This window comes from Colobus angolensis, unplaced genomic scaffold (genome assembly GCF_000951035.1).
Source record: "Colobus angolensis palliatus isolate OR3802 unplaced genomic scaffold, Cang.pa_1.0 Scaffold182, whole genome shotgun sequence".
Taxonomy (NCBI): domain Eukaryota; kingdom Metazoa; phylum Chordata; class Mammalia; order Primates; family Cercopithecidae; genus Colobus; species Colobus angolensis.
Window position 1 is genome coordinate 773,326 of NW_012114955.1, and position 17,866 is coordinate 791,191.

Genomic DNA, 17,866 nt, shown 5'->3' on the forward strand with positions numbered 1-17,866 from the left:
GCCTGATTTCATAAGAAGTCATCTTTTGTGTCCTTGCAGAGTGTGCCTGGATCGTGTCTCTATCCTTGGTCCCTTACCTGGACTGTAGCCCCAGTTAACTGCTGAATACCAGCAGCCAGGTGTCCTGAGCAACCATGTTCACATGAAGCATCTTAGTCCCACCCACTCCTTCTGTGTCTCTACCAGCAGCATTGAGCTGTAGATGGGAAAGTGTATGGAAATATGACTGCTTTTTCCCTAGGGCAAAGAGGATTGGTGTTCTTTTCTTCAAAATTTCTTTTGAATCTGTCTTTTCTGTCTCACCACTATGCCTCACTCATGCTCCTGAACCACCGCTGAGGTCCAGGGCTGTACCTTTCTCATTTTGGAATCTCTAGGATCTAGCATAGTACCCAGTGCACAGTATGCCCTCAATGTATGCCTCTTGGTTCAATGAATGAATGTGTGAACAAATGGGCAAATAAGCAAGTTTTAATAATTTGTCACCTTGATTTTTATTTCTTGTAATCCTTCCTGTATTTCTTGCAATCCTTGTTTTATTCCTTGCAATCCTTCCTATATGTCTCTGCCAGTTGAATCTTCCAAAATGGTGACTCGATCACATGAATCTCCTCTAGTGCCTTTAATGGCTCCCACTGTCTGCAAAGGCCTTTCAAAACCCAGCCCCTTGTTACCTTTCTTTGCAAGGATTTTATCTCCCACTCCCCGAAGCTCCGTTCCAGCTGACCTGGCCCCTCTGTATCCTCTCCTGCCCTTGTTGAGTTGCCTTTTTCTCTGTGTAGCCACTTAGCTGCCTGTGCTGGTGCTTGCTGCTGGCTAAGCTTGTCGTAAGTTCAGTGTGGCACCCTTTCCCGCGATGGGCTGATTACAGTAAGGTCCCAATCTGGTGGTGCCTCCCTCTATTGCTGGGTTGGGTAATCTCCCAGTTACTCTGGGTTTGACCATGTGACTTGCTTTGGTCAACAAGAAACAAGATGTTAGCAGAGACTTGAAAAGTGCTTGCTCATTCTGGCTTGCCATCTTTTGATGCTCTTGGGAATCCAGCAGCTGTCACCATTAAACAAGCCCAGGCTAGATCAGTTACCCTCATCATCTTAGCTGATAGCCAGCCAGCCACCACAGGCACGAGTCAGGCCATAGTGCTGGACCCACAGAATTATGAGCTAAATAAGTAGTGTTGGGTTAAGTCACTAAGTTTTAGGCATAGTGTATTATGTAGCTCACAAACATAAGACTGTGTGTTTTTTGACTGGAGGAAGAGATGCCATAAAGACCACCTTTTGAAACTTCTCAAATACTGCCATTGATATGCTGATGGAGGTATGAAAACATCCACTAAAATCTGTGGTTTATTTATTTTTCATTATTTTGTTTAAGGAGGTCTATAGTAGAAGAGGGAGATATTTGGGGAAATTTGGTATAGACTAGCTTTCATGATGTAATGGAGTTATTTTTGTGTGATAATGGCCCTACAGTTACACAGAAATTCTTCCTTATTTTTTGGGAAGCACAAAAGTAGGGATAAAATGTCATGATGTGTGCAATATGCTTTAAAATATTTTTGCCAAAATAATTAATGAAGCAAATATGGAAAATACTAACTGTTAAATCTAGGTGTTGGGTATGTTGCAGTTCATTATGTTATTGCACACTTTTCTGTGTGTTTAAAATTTTCATTTAAAAATATGTTTTAAAAATGAAAAACTTTGAGCTAGACACCAAGTTATGAGCTAGGAGCATAGCAATGACCAAATAGACCCCTACCAACTCAAAGAATGCACATTCTTTGGGAAACATGTTTCCATTAGAAAATCTCAAATGCAATGCGACTGGGGTCTCCAGGACCTGTGTGAGCCTGGCTTTTCCTGTTCCCTCCACATCATCACTGCAGGTGTATTTTCCCGTTTTAAACATTTACTATCCCAGTGGCCTTGCATCTTGAGGAATCCCTATATAATGGTACATGAATATAACACATAACAAAAATCATCTGTATGGTGTGTGTTGTTCCTGGGGTTCAATTCAGCAAATTTTTCCTGGGCACCCCTGTGTTCTTGGCACTGGAAAAGTACCAGGACTTAAATAGTAGATGGCTCAATCCCTGTCCTCTTAAAACCTAAGGGAGGAGATAGAACGGGTCACCCAACCCAGACTGAGAGACAGGAATTAGCTGCAAGGGTAACCAGGACAAGCTTCTTTAATGATGGAGAGACCCTACTGGAATGGGGAGATTCTTCTGGGAGAAGCGATGGATGAGTAGTTGGGCATCCCCACAGAGGGACTGGAAAGAAAAAAGAACTAGAGGAACCAATGTGCAATGTATGTGTGTTTCCTGGCTCAAGGGCTGGCAAACTTTCTCTAAAGGGCCAGATAGAAAACATTTTAGGCTTTGTAAGCCAAGGCAAAATCGAGGATATTACATGGGTACTCATACAGCAAGAATAAACAATTTCCACAATTTTTATTGACAGAATTCAAAACTTTATAGACACAGAAATGTAAATTTCCTGTAATTTTCACATGAGAACTATTCTTCTTTCGTTTTGTTTTGAGACAGGGCTGTGCTAATCCTCCCGCCTCAGACTCCCTAAGTGCTGAGATGTTGCAGGAAGTCAGGGACCCCAAACAGAGGGACTGGCTGGAGCTGTGGCAGAGGAACATGAATCATGAAGATTTCTTTTTAATATGGACATTTGTCAGTTCCCAAATAATACTTTGATAATTTTATATGCCTGTCTTTACTTTAATCTCTTAATCCTGTTATCTTCATAAGCTAAGGATGTATGTCACTTCAGGACCACTGTGATAATTGTGTTAACTGTACAAACTGATTGTAAAACATGTGTGTTTGAACAATATGAACTCAGTACACCTTGAAAAAGAGCAGAATAACACCAATTTTTAGGGAACAAGGGAAGACAACCATAAAGTCTGACTGCCTGTGGGATCGGGCAAAAAGAGCCATATTTTTCTTCTTGCAGAGAGCCTATAAATGGACATGCAAGTAGGAGAGATATCACTAAATTCTTTTCCTAGCAAGGAATATTAATATCAATACCCTGGGAAAGGAATGCATTCCTGCGGGGAGGTCTATAAACCACCACTCTGGGAACATCTCTCTTATGCAGTTGAGATAAGGACTGAGATACACCCTGGTCTCCTGCAGTACCCTCAGGCTTATTAGGGTGGGGAAAAACTCTGCCCTGGTAAATTTGTGGTCAGACCAGTTCTCTGCTATTGAACTTTGTTTTCTGTTGTTTAAGATGTTTATCAAGACAATACATGCACTGCTGAACATAGACCCTTATCAGTAATTCTCCTTTTTGCCCTTTGAAGTATGTGATCTACCCCCTGTTCTTAGACTCCCTCCCCTTTTGAAATCCTTAATAAAAAACTTGCTGGTTTGAGGCTCAGGTGGGTATCACAGTCCACAGTGATATGTGATGTCACCCCAGGCAGCCCAGCTGTAAATTCCTCTTTGTACTCTTTCTCTTTATTTCTCAGCTGGAGGACACTTATGGAAAATAGAAAGAACCTACATTGAAATATTGGGGGTGGGTTCCCCCAATATCTGGAGCCCAACGTGAGATACTGAGATTACAAGCATGAGCCACTGTATCCGGCCTCTTCTTTCGATTTTTTTTTTCAAACTTTTACAAATGTAAAAACCATTCTCAGCTTCTGGGCAGTACCAAACCCGGCAGTGGCAGGTTTGGTTCACCGACATCATTTGCACTTCCCTGCTTTACATGATGGTTTGGTTCTTTTGTTTTTGTTTTTGTTTTGTTTTGTTTTTTGTTTGTTTGTTTTTTTGAGATGGAGTTTCACTCTTGTTGCTCAGGCTGTAGTGCAATGGTCTGATCTTGGCTCACTGCAACCTCCTCCTCCCAGGTTCAAGCCATTCTCCTGCCTCAGCCTCCCAAGTAGCTGGGACTACAGGCACTTGCCACCACACCTGGCTAATTTTTTATTTTTAGTAGAGATGAGGTTTCACCGTGTTGGCCAGGCTGATCTGGAACTCCCGAACTCAGGTGATCCACCCACCTCAGCCTCCCAAAGTGCTGGGATTACTGGCGTGAGCTACCATGCCCTGCTGGGTTGGTTCTTAATGGAAAGGTTTGTTTTTGGAGCTGCTCTGGGCAGTGGGGACCAGAACAGGCCTGGGTTCCCAGCCCATCGCTATTCCTTACCAGCTGCAGATTCTAAGGGAAGTCATTTAACCTCCCTGGAGCTTAGTTTCCTCATCCCTGAAGCCCAAGGATAAAACAAAACAAAACAAACGAACCCATCACGTAAAGCGGGGAACTGCAAACGATGCAGGTGAACCAAGCCTGCCACCCCCTTCACAGGCTATGATGAGGAAAACCTGGCTACATCTGGGACCACCCCGGCAACCCCCACTTTGTACACAGGAAATACGGGGTTGAGGATGGAGACCCACAGTGCGTCCAGAGCGTCCCCAAAGGCCGCAGTGCCCGCCTGGAGCCCTCCAGAGAGCACGCACTCCCTGGGGTGCCAACCAGAGACAACTCGCCCTGAGGCTTGGAACTCGATTCTCCGCGTGCCAGAGAAGGAGTGGGACGCAGAACCCCCAACCCCCCATTCTGGGTGGGGGCACCTGGCGCAGGCCGGCCGCTCCCTCTAACACTGGGCTTCCTGGGCTTCCACGGCCCTCGGGGCTGAGTCCTGGTTCGCTCCCACCCCGAAGCCGCGTCCGGGCCAGCCAGGGCGCCACCGGATGCCCCAGCCCGCTCCGCGGAGCCCCTCACTGTCACCCCCGCCCCGGCCGCGCCCCGCGCGGCTCGAAGCACCTTCCCGAGGGGCCGATCCTTGCGCCATAGTCGCGCCAGAGCCTCTGGCGGGACATCGAGGACTTCTCGCTCCTGCTGGCCAACCCCAAATTTTTGGGAGGTACCCGAGGGTGCGCGCGTGGCTCCTGGCGAGCCGAGGCCCTCCCTCGAGGCCCCACGAGGCGCACACTGCGGGCCCGGCGCTCGCAGCCGCCCCGCACGTCGCTACCCTGAGGGGCGGGGCGGAAGCTGGCGTTTCGAGTGCCCCGGGGCCTGCAGGGCAGTTGCGCAAGTTGTGATGGGCCGCTATAAGAGGGGCGGGCAGGCATGGAGCCCTGGAGGAATCGCGGAGCCAGCGACTGCAAGGTAAGGCCCCAGCGCGCTCCTTCCTCCTTCTCTGCTGGTCTTTCTTGGCAGGCCACAGCGCCCCACCCCACTCTGGATCCCGGGGAAACTGAGTCAGGAGGGATGGCTTGGTTCTGGACTATGATAGCTTTGTACCGAGTTCTAGCCAGAGAGAAGGCTACTGAGATTGGGGGAGCGTTGGATTCGCTGCTGGACTGTGCCGGTGCCCAGAAGGCAGGACTCTGACCTTGCAGAACCAGCCAGGTCTCTGGGAGACTGTCAGACCCACCAATCTCGTGGCATTCGCAGAGCTAAGATGCACTGGAAATTGCCTTGGGCACATCCCCAAAGATCAGGGTGTCCCACCCCGGTCTGGAGGAGATAAACTTGGGAGTAGGAGGCACGCAGATGCAAGTGATCAGTCTCAGACCTAGGCATTGCCTTGCTCTGCGAGCAGGAGTTCAGGCTTCATTTTCCAGGGAAGTTCCTGACTTCTGAATGGGAGAAGCTGTATAAGGCCAATGCCTAGAAGAAGGCAATGATGAGTAGAGGTGGGGGGAAACAAGTGTCAGGAATACTCAAAAATCTTCCAGAGAAATTGTGCAGGGTCTCACCAGATCTGTCCTCAAAGCCGTGCAAATTGCCTTCTTTGCAATGCATACAATGAGGTGTGGCTGGGGTTCAGAACTGGTTATTAGCGAACTTCTAGCCAGAACTACTAAATACGCGCTGTTGGCCCACCAGGCTCACCTATAGCCTTCCTTCAGTCTGTGCTTGGTTTGGATTTCACTGTGGGTGCCGTCGCCTTTACACTCCTGTTTCTATAGTTTAAAGATGGTGGTGTTTTGGGAAAGTGACTCCTTAAATACAGTTAGGTCCAAGTGAGACAAATAGCCTGGCTGTCATTTCAGAATAGCAACTTGGAACAGGTGATTAATTTCTGTTGGAAGGGTGATCTTTGGGGAGGTGGGCGAAGAGCAGAGACTTGGTGATACCGTTCCAGGAGCACAAGCTCTCTTCCTTTGCAGTGCAGAATGACCTCTGGCAGCCGGAGTTGTGTTTGTTCTGTAGGATTCTGAGCTGGGCCATGGGAAGCTGGAACTGGGGAGTGTTCCCAATCTCTTTCCTATTAGGATTGTCTGCAGAACCAAATATGGAGGCTTCTAGCAACGTGAGTGCTCCTGTTCTAATGCCCTTAGAAACAAGGCCACACTGATCATCTCTCTCACTTAGGCAGGGAGACAAAGCAAGAGACAAACAGCGGATGCTTTCAGGTTCTTTCCCTTCCTGAGCAGTTGTGGACATTGGGCTGAGGGGAACTTTTCCATGTTGGCTAAAGGAGCATCCTCCTCATATTTTGTACATTTTATACCCAAAATAACTCTTCTTGGTATTTGGGGAAATATTTTCCTCCCCCTCCATTCCAGGAAATGGCTCCAAGTGCCAAGGACAGAGCCAGGGAAGTTGCAATGAATTCCTGCCCGTCAGCCCCAGGCAGATGCCTCACGCATCTGAGTGGCCCATGCAGAGCGCGGAGGTGGCCACCACGGAACCTGGGTCAATGTCCCACCCCCACTTAGAACCCCCAGGGGCGTGGGAGCCAAAGAGAGAAGAGGGGCTCCAGGAAGGTAGAGTCCTTGTGTCTTGTGCATCTGTGAACAGCACTGGTGTGATTTAAAGGAAAATTGAGCCAAATTCTCTGGCAGTCGGTTACCCCATCCCCACCGGGGTAGGAGTCTGGCAGCTGCAGCTCCATTCTGGCCAGTCGGCAGAAAGTCTTGAAATTCTTTGTCCACACACTTGTCTCAGAGAAACAGAGAGGTTGTTTCTGCTTAAAAACAACACACTTGGTGTCTGGGCTCACAGACTCCTTTGCACTTATTCCACATGTGACGGCTGATGTGCCTTGTTGCTTAGCAGACAGCATGCTACTGTCTTTCCTGCTCAGTTTTTTAGCTCTCTAGAATGGAATCTATAATCAATGCCCATATCAACATTTCACTAATACCATAGGAGATTTAGTCTCTATCTGGGTGTACATTACATTTGCTCTGGTGTGCTCCAGGCTGGGGGAGTTGCCAAGGAAGAGAAGAGAAACCGCAGAGAAGACAGGGGGGCAGAGCAGGGGTCTCTGAGAAGGGCAGGGGTCCCAGAGTGCAGGAGCAGGAGCCAGGCTCACGAATGGGTCCATGGGAGGGAGTACCTAGGGATGACAGTCAAGATGGAGCAGAGCTTAGGAAGCTGAAGGGAATCCTGGCCCACCTGAGTGCTAGAGGGCACATAGGAAGTGCAGGAAGCAGACCAAGGTCCCCAAGAAAGGGAGACTTGGACACTGAAGCATTTTCTGTCTTTATTAAGACAACTTCATAAGAATTCCTGCTGGGCCAAAGTGAATTCTAGGATGTGACTTTAAGATGGGAGCAAGTGAACCATTGAGGAGGTAGGTTACCCTGGTTAGCCAATGCAGATCAAGAATGGGAAATCTTTCATTTATTCATGCAACAAATATTTAATGAAGTCTTGCTGTGTTCCAGGCTTGTGGTAGATGCTGGAACAGGTACACGTGTCATTAACTGATCAGGGCAGCCTCTCCTTCTGAGTCTCACTGGAGCTTCAGATGCCCCTCATACAGAGCTCGAGGGAGCCTCAAAAACTGATCAGAGGCCAGGCACCATGACTCACGCCTATAATCCCAGCACTTTGGGAGGCCAAGGCAGGTGGATCACTGGAGCCCAGGAGTTCCAGATCAGCCGGGGCAACATGGCAAAACCTCATCTTTATAAAAAAAAAATAAACAAAAATTAACTGGATGTGGTGGTGCACACCTGTAGTCCCAGCTACTCGGGAGGCTGAAAGGTGGGAGAATTGCTTGATCCCTGGAAGTCAGGGCTCCAGTGAGCCTTGATCACACCACTGCACTCCAGCCTGAGTGACAGAGCAAGACCCTGACACACACACACACACACACACACACACACAAGATTAAAGCTGACATAGGAGTAGAAACCTATCTCTCTCTCTCTGATGAGATCAGATCTTTCTGATGAACAGAAAGAATGTAACCCCCGTACTCACACCCTGTCTGAGGGTTACATATGTTAGCACGATTTCTCAAATGAGGCTTTTGGTTGCAAACAAGAGAAAATCACTCATGCTGGTCCTGTGTTTTTCAAATTGTGTATTGTGATCAACGTTTGAAAAAAGAGCCGAGACTCTCAAGAGTGCATTACCCATGGTAAGGGTGAATTTTATTTCTTGACACTTATTTCTCTTACATATATCTATCTATGTCTCAAATGAAAAATAGATCTATAAAGTTGAAAGCTATCCAAGTGAGTATAAGAAAAGAGTATCTCACCCTGAAGGCTAAGGACGGGGAGAGCCACCAGGCCTCAGGAGGACCCAGGAACCACAAAGAAGACTAGGAAGGAGCACAGGTGGTGACCATACTCCGGCTCTTGGTGGCTATGTGGGCTCTGGTATCTCTCAGCTGTCCCATGCACATGAGGCCAAATGTGGCTACCCTAGAGCTTCTGAGCCCTCAACAGAGATGAACTGGACTTTCTGCAGCCCCACTCTAAGTTCCTAAGAGAGCAGTTGATTGACCCAATCAGGGTCAGGAGAAGGAAAGGAGGAGGAAAGGAGGAGAGAAGAACCTCTTCGTCTCTTGCTTACCACTGGCAGTTGTAGCCAAGGGGGCTGGAGTGTAAATGCAAACATAGCCACCAAGCGTTGTGTATGTGTGTGTGTGTGTCTGTGTGAGTGTGCCTTGGGTAGGTTAGATCTCCCAGCAGGTCCCTACTAAACAGACTTAAGTCCCCCAAATTTTAGCTCTCCAGCCTCACACACTCCACCCCTCTACCATATTGAATTCTCCCAAACCAACCATGGCTTTCCCCAACTCTGGAGCTTGGCCTGGAATGCCCTGCTTCCCCTCTTTTCCCTGGGAAATACCTGTCCTTCAGGACACTGCCTCCCTTTCAAAGCTCTCCTCCCATCCCTAGAGTCCCTCTTCCCCTTTGTTCTTTGGGTTCTGTGCTTCTTCCCTCATAAGCTCCACCAGGTTGTGTTAAAATGAGTTGTTCAAGCTTCTGTCTGTTCCACTAGATTCTGAGCAACTTGGAGAACCAAGATCCAAACTTTACTGTCTTTATTTCCTCCTTTGTTCTTTCCTCATCCCCAAGTCCCTTCCAACTTGGAGTTGGAAGAAAGGAAGTTATGAAGAAAGGAAGGAAGGAAGGGTAGGAGGGAAGAACAGGAGGGGGTCCCATGGGAGAACGTGTATAGGGAGAGGACTTAGACTAGCTAAAGCTTTTCCCTCATAATTAATAGTAAATACCATGTTACCTGAATTTAATTCACAGTAGCATACCAAAGACTCGCTTTGTTCTTCCCATTACTGTTATCAGAAGGCTGTGGGCAGGCCTGATTTTGGCTCAGGAGGCCCTCCAGCCTGGATCTAGAGAGCAGCAGACATCTCTGCCCATCTCAACTCCCACTTTGACACTGAGGTCCCCAGGATGGAGGGTCTGCCTCTATCTGCCTTGTGCCCCGCAATGGCAGGAAGGTGATGGAGCTCAGGTCCAGAGGCTACGAGCTTCTTAGGGAGATAGGAGGTGGAGGGTGGGGTAGGGGCCCTGCGCACAACCGCCAAGTGGGGATGGGGTTGAGGGCCCACCCGAGGATGAGTAATAGTGAGGCTGGCGCAGAGGACCCAGGTGGAGGCAGACAGCAGAATTTGTGGTGGGGTGGATGGCACATTATATAAGCCTCTCTTGCTGCCCTGTTTACTGAGATTGTTTCATTATCTTTTTTGGCTTTTGTTTTTAAGAGATGGGGTCTCACTCTGTCACGCTGACTGGAGTGCAGTGTGTGATCATAACTCACTGCAGCCTCGACATCCTGGGCTCAAGCAAACCTCCCACCTTGGCCTCCCCAGTAGCTAGGACCACAAGCATTTGCCACCACACCCAGCTAACTTTTAATTTTTTTTTTTTTTTAGAGATAGGGTCTTCCTGTGTTGCCCAGGCTGGTCTTGAACTCCTGGGCTCAAGCGATCCTCCTGTCTTGGCCTCCCAAAGTCCTGGATTATAGGCTGAGCCACCGCACCCAGCCACATTTCATCCGTGCAGCCCCAGGGGCGCCACGTTCTACTTTTTCTCATTTCTTTTCCAGGGCACCTATGGCTAGGGATGAAGGTAGAAGATGAGGCAGCAGGGCCTTGATTAAAGGGGAAGGAAGGCAGCCTGTAGAGAAGGTGGCCCAGGGAGTACAGAGAGGAGCGGGCTGTGAGGGAGACAGCAGAGTGCAGGCTGCGTCCCAAATGAGCACACCGCCCACTGCGAGCCCGCCACCTGCCTAGAGACCCCTCTCCTCTCCGGGATCTGCTTCAGCAGCTCTCACAGGAAAGAATGATGCTGTATCAACATTTCATCAGCTCATCTTTTAACTCTAAGAAAATGGCAGCTCCTAAATGTTCAAAACTGCTTTGGAAACTTCTGGAGAGAGGTTTTACAGCTCAAGCAGACAGCTGACCACGGCCTTTCTTCCACCCCAACCCATGCTCTCCCCATGCTTTCCTGCCACAGTTGCAGCGGGCCCTTGGGTCCTACATTTGCAGCCATTTGTCTCTGAGCTCAGACTTCCAATTCCCAGAGGCAGCTGGACAGGCTCACCAACATGTCCAGCCAGTACTAGGACATCAGCAGGAGCCCAGCCACCGCTTTCCAAAACCTGTCCTCATGTCTCTCCTAGTTTCCATCTCCATCCTTCTAGTCAGCCAGGCTGAAAACACTTGCTCCTCAGGGTGCAGAAGGAAAAGCTTTGTCTCCACACCTGGTGCTCACTGCCCCTGCGATCCCAGCCCAAGCCCTCCCCCACTCCTCATCCTGGTGTCAGCTGGAAGCCACCATCTCCTAAACCCACCTGTGTTCTTCTGCCTCTGCCAGGGCTGCCCTCTCCTCCACCTTCACAAACTCAATTCCTACCCATTCTCAGGTCCCTTATCAAATGCCACCTCCTCCATGATGCCTCCCTGATTCCTCTGCTGGAAATAATGGTGATGACAGCTAAGGCGTTGGGGTTGGCTACGTGCCAGGCAAGGAGTTAGCACTTTACCTGCTTTATCTCATTTCAGCCACATAACAGCGACAGGTGGCATTATGATTCATATCATCCCCATCTGATAGCCAGGAAAACTGAGTCCCAGAGAGGTTAGCCACTTTCCTAGGGCCCTGTGCTCTGATTCAAGCATAGCTCTGAGAAACTCTAGCATTCCTCAGTTTAAGCATCATGACTTTCTTTGCTGAGTCACCCAGGGTATTTCTTCTGTTTAAATGTTCTTCCTTGGCCGGGCGCATTGGCTCAGGCCCGATGCGGTGGCTCACGCCTGTAATCTCAACACTTTGGGAGGCCGAGGTGGGCAGATCATATGAGATCAGGAGTTCAAGACCAGCCTGGCCAACATGGTGAAACCTGTCTCTATTAAAAATACAAAAAAATGAGGCCGGGCATGGTGACTCACACCTGTAATCCCAGCACTTTGGGAGGCAGGTGGATCACCTGAGATCAGGAGTTTGAGACCAGCCTGGCCAACATGGTGAAACCCCATCTCTACTAAAAATACAAAAAATTAGCTGGACATGGTTGCAGATGCCTGTAATCCCAGCTACTTGGGAGGCTGAGGCAGGAGAATGGCTTGAACCTGGGAGGCAGAGGCTGCAATGAGCCGAGATGGCACCACTGCACTCCAGCCTGGGCAACAAGAGGGAAACATAGTATAAAAAAAAAAAAAAAAAAATTAGCCGGGCCTGGTGGTGCATGCCTGTAATTACAGCTACTCAGGAGGATGAAGCAAGAGAATTGCTTGAACCCAGGAGGCAGAGATTACAGTGAGCTGAGATCACACCACTGCACTCTAGCCTAGGTAAAGAACAAGACTCCACCTCAAAAATAAATAAATAAAAATAAATGTTCTTCCTTGCATTGAAGTTACATATGTAAATTCCCAAACCAATTGCTTAAGGGCACAGTTTTGTTCTTTACTTATATTTTTAACAAATATCTTATGTAAATAGTTGACAAAATCAAATACTGTGTATGCTACCTAGGCTTCCCTGGGAAAGCCATCAGCCTCTGCCCCATCCCTTCCCACTCCTGATTCCACTTTCCTGTGGTTCCATATGTTTTTCATGTCTGTTTCTGGCCCGCAGTGGGTGATCAATACATGTTAGCCGCCAACCATCAACCCTATATTGAGTAATTATGGGGTGTCAGGCACTATGCTCAATGAAGTTGTATTAGGTTTGTACAAAAGTAATTGTGGTTTTTAAGAATAATGGCAAAAACAGCAGTCACTTTTGCACCAACTATTTGCTACCTTGAATTATCCCTCCTCTCCTTGTCCCTAAACCCTACTCCTCCTCCTCCTCCCAGTCATTCTTCCTTCCCTTATCGGGCCATGGCCAGGCCCCACCCAGGTACTAAGCCTCAGGTGAACCAAGGAAGACTTGATGCCCACTCTTTTCTGATGCCCATGTTGGCATGCGTTAAGTCGGTTAGCATTAAGTTTGGCTGCATTTAGCAGAGACCCAAAAGAACAGTGGCTTTTAAAAGGCAGAGGTTATGTCTCTCACACACACCCAGCACAAGTCCAGAGATAGGTAGTCCAAGACCAGCATGGCATCTCAGCTCTATGAACCTCAGGAACCGAGCTCCTGCAGCTCTCTGCCCTGCTGTTGATAAGGTGAGGCCTTCATCCTCCTGGTTCAAGATGGTGCTAGAACGTTGGCTATCATATCTACAGTCCAGGCATCAGAATGGAGCAAGGGATGAAAAAGGAAGAGACAAAGGCACACGGCAGGTTCCTGAGAGCTGGCACAGGGCACTTCTGCTTATATTTCACTGGCCAGAATTTAGTCACATGGCCACACCTAGTTGGGAGACTCTGAGACGTAAAGTAGTTATTCTAGATGGCCATATCCCTACCTAAGACTTGAAGTTTTCTATGACTGGGGAAGAATGGAAGACAAGATACTGGGAAAGACTAGCAGCCTCTACTAAAGGGGTGATCTGTGATGATGTGTGTATGTGACGTGTGTATGAGCATTTGTGTTACGTGTTGTGTGTTGGTGGGGCAGATTCTTGTGAGCACTTTGCTCTCAGATGGACCTGCTACCAGTTCTCTCTGCAGACCCCCATGGGTTTCCCCTAAACCTGGCCTCTCCTATTAGGCAGCCTTACTCAGCGGCAGCTTCTCAGCTTCATGTTTTCAAGGAACCACAATTTATTTCCAGCATCCACTGAAGCATATTATCCATGGTGATAGAGGCGGCTTATAAGACTGTTTTTCCACTTAGGTATTAGAGGATGGTCATTATATGAGAGTGACTACGACCACAGTTAATCTGGTAATAAATTCTCTTGAGTAGGAGGGTGTCATCAACATGTGAATCTTAGAAAAGGAGGCAAGCTGATCTTGTGCGGCATGGGGAAGACCCAGAGACACCAGCGCCCTGTTGAGATAGCCCGTGGGAGGCAGTGGGCCAAATACTTGATTCACAGTTGGCTACAGGTAGTGTTGCCCAGCCTTTCAAGCCCTGCCTGGTAATTATAATAATTTACTCCCCTCACCCTGCTCTGGACATGCCACAATGGCCAGGGGCTTCACAGGTTCATCTCATTTACCCTTTTGAGCCAGGTGGTGGTGTTAGCTCCATTTTGCTGAAAGGAAAGGATGCTTTAAGGAAGCAATTTTCCCAGAGACACAAAGCTAACAAGAGTGGAGCCTGAGCTGGAGCCTCGGAGCCTCATCACTACACCCGCCCATCTCTGCTAGAGTTTCATGAAATCATATTGGGGATGAGCACTATTTAACTCTGTTACACAGACATTTGGTGTGTTACTCAGGTAACAAGTAGTTAATAGAGGAAGTTTTACTTTTTTAAGACATAAATTTGCCTTTTCCCAAATTACTTGGTACATAGTACTTTTCATGTTTGAAGTTGAGATGGGGGTACAATACCATAGCTTCATTCCAGAGCAGGGTATTCATTTCCAAATGCCATGCTCCCAGCAGATGCCCTTGACTGGAAATTGGGGTGTGATTTGGGCTTTTCCTTAAATCTTTGAGGGGCTGGAGGGGTGGGTGGCTTGCATTCCTGCTCTCTGGATCTGAATCCTGACTCTGTCATGGACCTGTTTGACTTTGGACAAGTTGACTCCTCTTCCTGAGCCCCATATTTTTCTCTTCTATAAAATTCAGATTAAAAAACCATGGCTTTGATCGAACATTATAAATAATATATAGACAGACTGCTTGTTTTTATTGTATTGCCAGAAATGAAACCTACTAATATTGCCATCTATGGACAGAAAATGTATTACCTGTTTTCATCAAGACCCAGACGACGAAGAACACGAAAAGCGGAGATTAACTTTACTACCATCTCCAGAACCTTCATCCTAATATTTACTTACATTTTATTATTATTTCAGGCTCATGCACATATACTTAGCATGGATCATTGGCCACAGACTTGCATACATTTAACTTTATTACCTTTTGCCTCATGTATCTCATTAAAACTTTGCTGCTTAATCAAGGATCTGCGTATTATTTTAAGTTTAGAATTCACAGTTCCAAGACTTTGGAAGTTTCAAGCGTTCTGGGTGAATGTGTTATGCTGTCTCCCACCGCCATGTCTTTATGCCCCCTGATTTCTCAGCTACTATGGCAACCACTTTCTACTCTTAGTAGCCTATATTCAGTCCAATCCCCGGCTCAGGAGACACTTCTTCCAGGGAGCCCCCTGTGCGCTCTGGTGGTATCTCGTACCTGCCCTTTTTGCAAAGCTCTTTCCTCCTGGCTTAGAATGGCCCATTGACTTGTTTGCTTCTCCTATTAAACTGTAAGCCACTCGAGGGTAGAGAGCATCTGTTGTTCAACATTGCATCCTCGGTGCTGAGCACTGTGTCTGACATATTATTTAGAAGGTCAGTAAGTGCTAGTGGGATTCAGGCTCCCAGTGGGTGGGAGAGAAAGGAAGTAAGGAAGCAAGTGGTAAAGGACATCACAGAGTATCAGCAGGCTGCTGTGAGGGAGAAATGCAGAGGACGGGTGAGTAGCATAATCGCTAATGATAGGGTAATGATAGAGCACATTTCACAACACTGTCAAGCCCTTTCACATGCATTATCTAATTTGATCCTCATAAAAGCCTAGAGATAGGTATATTACAGGGATGAAGGTGGAGTATTTTGTGGTTATGTGATATGCTTAAAATTATGCAGTGAGTAAATGACTGGGTTCAAACCAGGCCTTAAAAATCTGTTCTTTTTCCTTGAAGCACGCAATGAAATCTACATCATCCCTACCATGTCCATTTGATCATACCCTGGCCTCACAGCTCTGTGGTCTACAGGATACCTCATGGTGGTTTTATTGACTAGACAATAATCCTCTTCCTAAGAGGGTGTATTTCATTAATACATAGGTAGATAATGAATTGTCTTTGACTTTGAGGGGATGGTAACCAGGGCAAAAAGCAAAGCTGATTTTCATCCCCATCCAGTAATGTGGTTGGTAATGGGTCAGATGGATGTATTCTGAGATACCAGCTCCTTGCAATGTGTGGTTCCTTCTGTTTTCAGGCCCAAGAAGCACATCCTGGGAAGGAAAATGTACTGGAGACCCCTGTGCGGATTCTTGTGGCTTTGGCCCTGTCTGTTCTACATCCAAGCTGTGCCCATCCAGAAAGTCCAAAGTGATACCAAAACCCTCATCAAGACAATTGTCACCAGGATCAATGACATTTCACACACGGTAAGGAGAGTCTGCGGGGACAAAGTGGAACTGCAGCCAGCCTAGCACTGGTTCCTGGTGGGCCTGGACCCAGATAGTCCAAGAAACATTTATTGAATGCCTCCTGAATGCCAGGCACCTACTGGAAGCTGAGAAGGATTTGAAAGCACAGGGCTCCACTCTTTCTGGTTGTTTCTTTTGGCCCCTCTACCTGCTGGGATTCCATGGGTGAGTGGTTCTAATTCTAAACCACCCAAGAACATTTGACTTTGCTACATGTTTCCATTTAAAAAATCACAGGATTTGGGCTGGGTGTGGTGGCTTGTACCTGTCATCCCAGCACTTTGGGAGGCCAAAGCAGGAGGGTCACTTGAGCCCAGGAGTTCAAGACTAGCCTGAGCAGCATAGGGAGATCCCATCTCTACAAAAATAATACAAAATATTAGCTGGGCATGGTGGTGTGTACCTGTGGTCCCAGCTAGGGGAGGCTGAGATGGGAGGATCACCTGAGCCTGGGAGGTTGAGGCTGAGGTTGAGGCTGCAGTGGGCCATGATTGTGCCACCGCATTCCAGCCTGGGCGACAGAGCAAGACCCTGTCTCAAAATAAATAAATAAATAAAAATCTTAGGATTTGGTCAGGCATGATGGGTCACATCTGTAAGCTTTAGGAGGCCAAGGCAGGAGGATCAGTTGAGGCCAGGGGTTCAAGACCATCCTGGGCAACATGGTAAGACCTCTATCTTTAATTAAAAAAAAAAAAATTAAAAATAAGAAAAAAAATCATAGGATTCTCTGATATCATGAGGCCTTGGGTGCTTATTTTCACTCTACCAAGGGGAAACCCAGGCCTCAGAGATTAGCTGAGCCACATGCAGGCACAGCCACCGTCTCTTTCCTTCCTCTCCCCTCTGTCCCTGCCTTCTGCGCTTGCCTTCCCCCCTGACTTCATTTCCTCAAATCTTAGTGCCTACGACTAGAGGGAGCCATGAAGTTCCTTGCAGCCCATTGGCTGTGCAAGACACCCAGCAGCGTCTCCTCGGGGCCTCTATCCCATCTCCAGATGTGCTTGTCATTAGGGTTCTTGTAGTTCCAGCTGATCTCTGGCCCCACCTCTCAAAGATACCCAAAAGAGCGAGTCTACCCTTTTTCACATTCAACCCTCTACTGATTTGCAAACAGCAGTCAGTGCCCACCCTGGTCTTTTCTCTGGGGTCCAGCAGGCCTAGACCTTCTGCCATTTTCCTGATGAGGTCTGTATTTGAAATTAGGAAGATTAAGTTTAAATCTTCGCATTTCTGATGTCTGTGAGATCTTCAGCAAGTTCCTTAATGCCTTTAAGCTTTGGTTTCATTATCTGGATAATGGGGATATCACACACTATTCACAAGGTTGTTATGAGGCCTAAATTAGCTAAAGTAGGTGAATCCTCCTTACTCCCTGCATGCAGCTCTCCGGAGACATCTCCTGGTCATTGTGGGTGTCTCATGGTGGTCTTGGGCAGTTAAGGAGAAGTTAGGTGTCCAGAAGCAAAGATGGCTCAGAACTAGATAGAGTCTTGGGCATTTTATAGAAAAATACTCTTGTCTCCTTTCAAAAATAATAAAAAAAAAAATTAGCTGGGCATATTAGCCACTCAGCAAGGCTGCACATGATAGCTCCCGAGTGCCCCAACTTGGGGTGGTGTCAATACACGATATCACGGGAGCCCAGGGTAGTCACCACAGAGGTGTCAGCCTCAGTGCTGTGGGAAGATGGATGGGGAGAGCCCTCCCGGAACTGGAGTCACTGGAGCAGGGTTGGGGGCCTCACTGAGGGTACGGCCTTGATCTCTAAGGAGGAGGGACTGCCTGGAAAAGCTGACTGGGAGAGAGGACTCGGCTGGGGGTGAAAGGGACTAGAGAAGGCAGGGGGTGGGGGTGCTTATGCAGG

At 47.8% G+C, this 17,866-nt stretch overlaps 1 protein-coding gene across 2 annotated transcripts in view; it reads left to right on the forward strand.

The window, feature by feature from the left end:
* Positions 1–5,134: 5,134 nt before the first annotated feature.
* The window catches only part of LEP (leptin), a 13,961-nt gene continuing 1,229 nt past the window's right edge, over positions 5,135–17,866 (forward strand). The window contains exons 1-2 of one of the 2 annotated variants that reach the window (XM_011939538.1): positions 5,135–5,156; positions 15,786–15,957. In XM_011939538.1, the coding sequence (XP_011794928.1) occupies positions 15,814–15,957 (144 nt within the window). In that variant the 5' untranslated portion in view covers positions 5,135–5,156; positions 15,786–15,813. Of the gene's footprint in view, positions 5,157–15,785; positions 15,958–17,866 lie in introns of those variants that run through there. The other variant, XM_011939539.1, reaches the window with a different exon arrangement.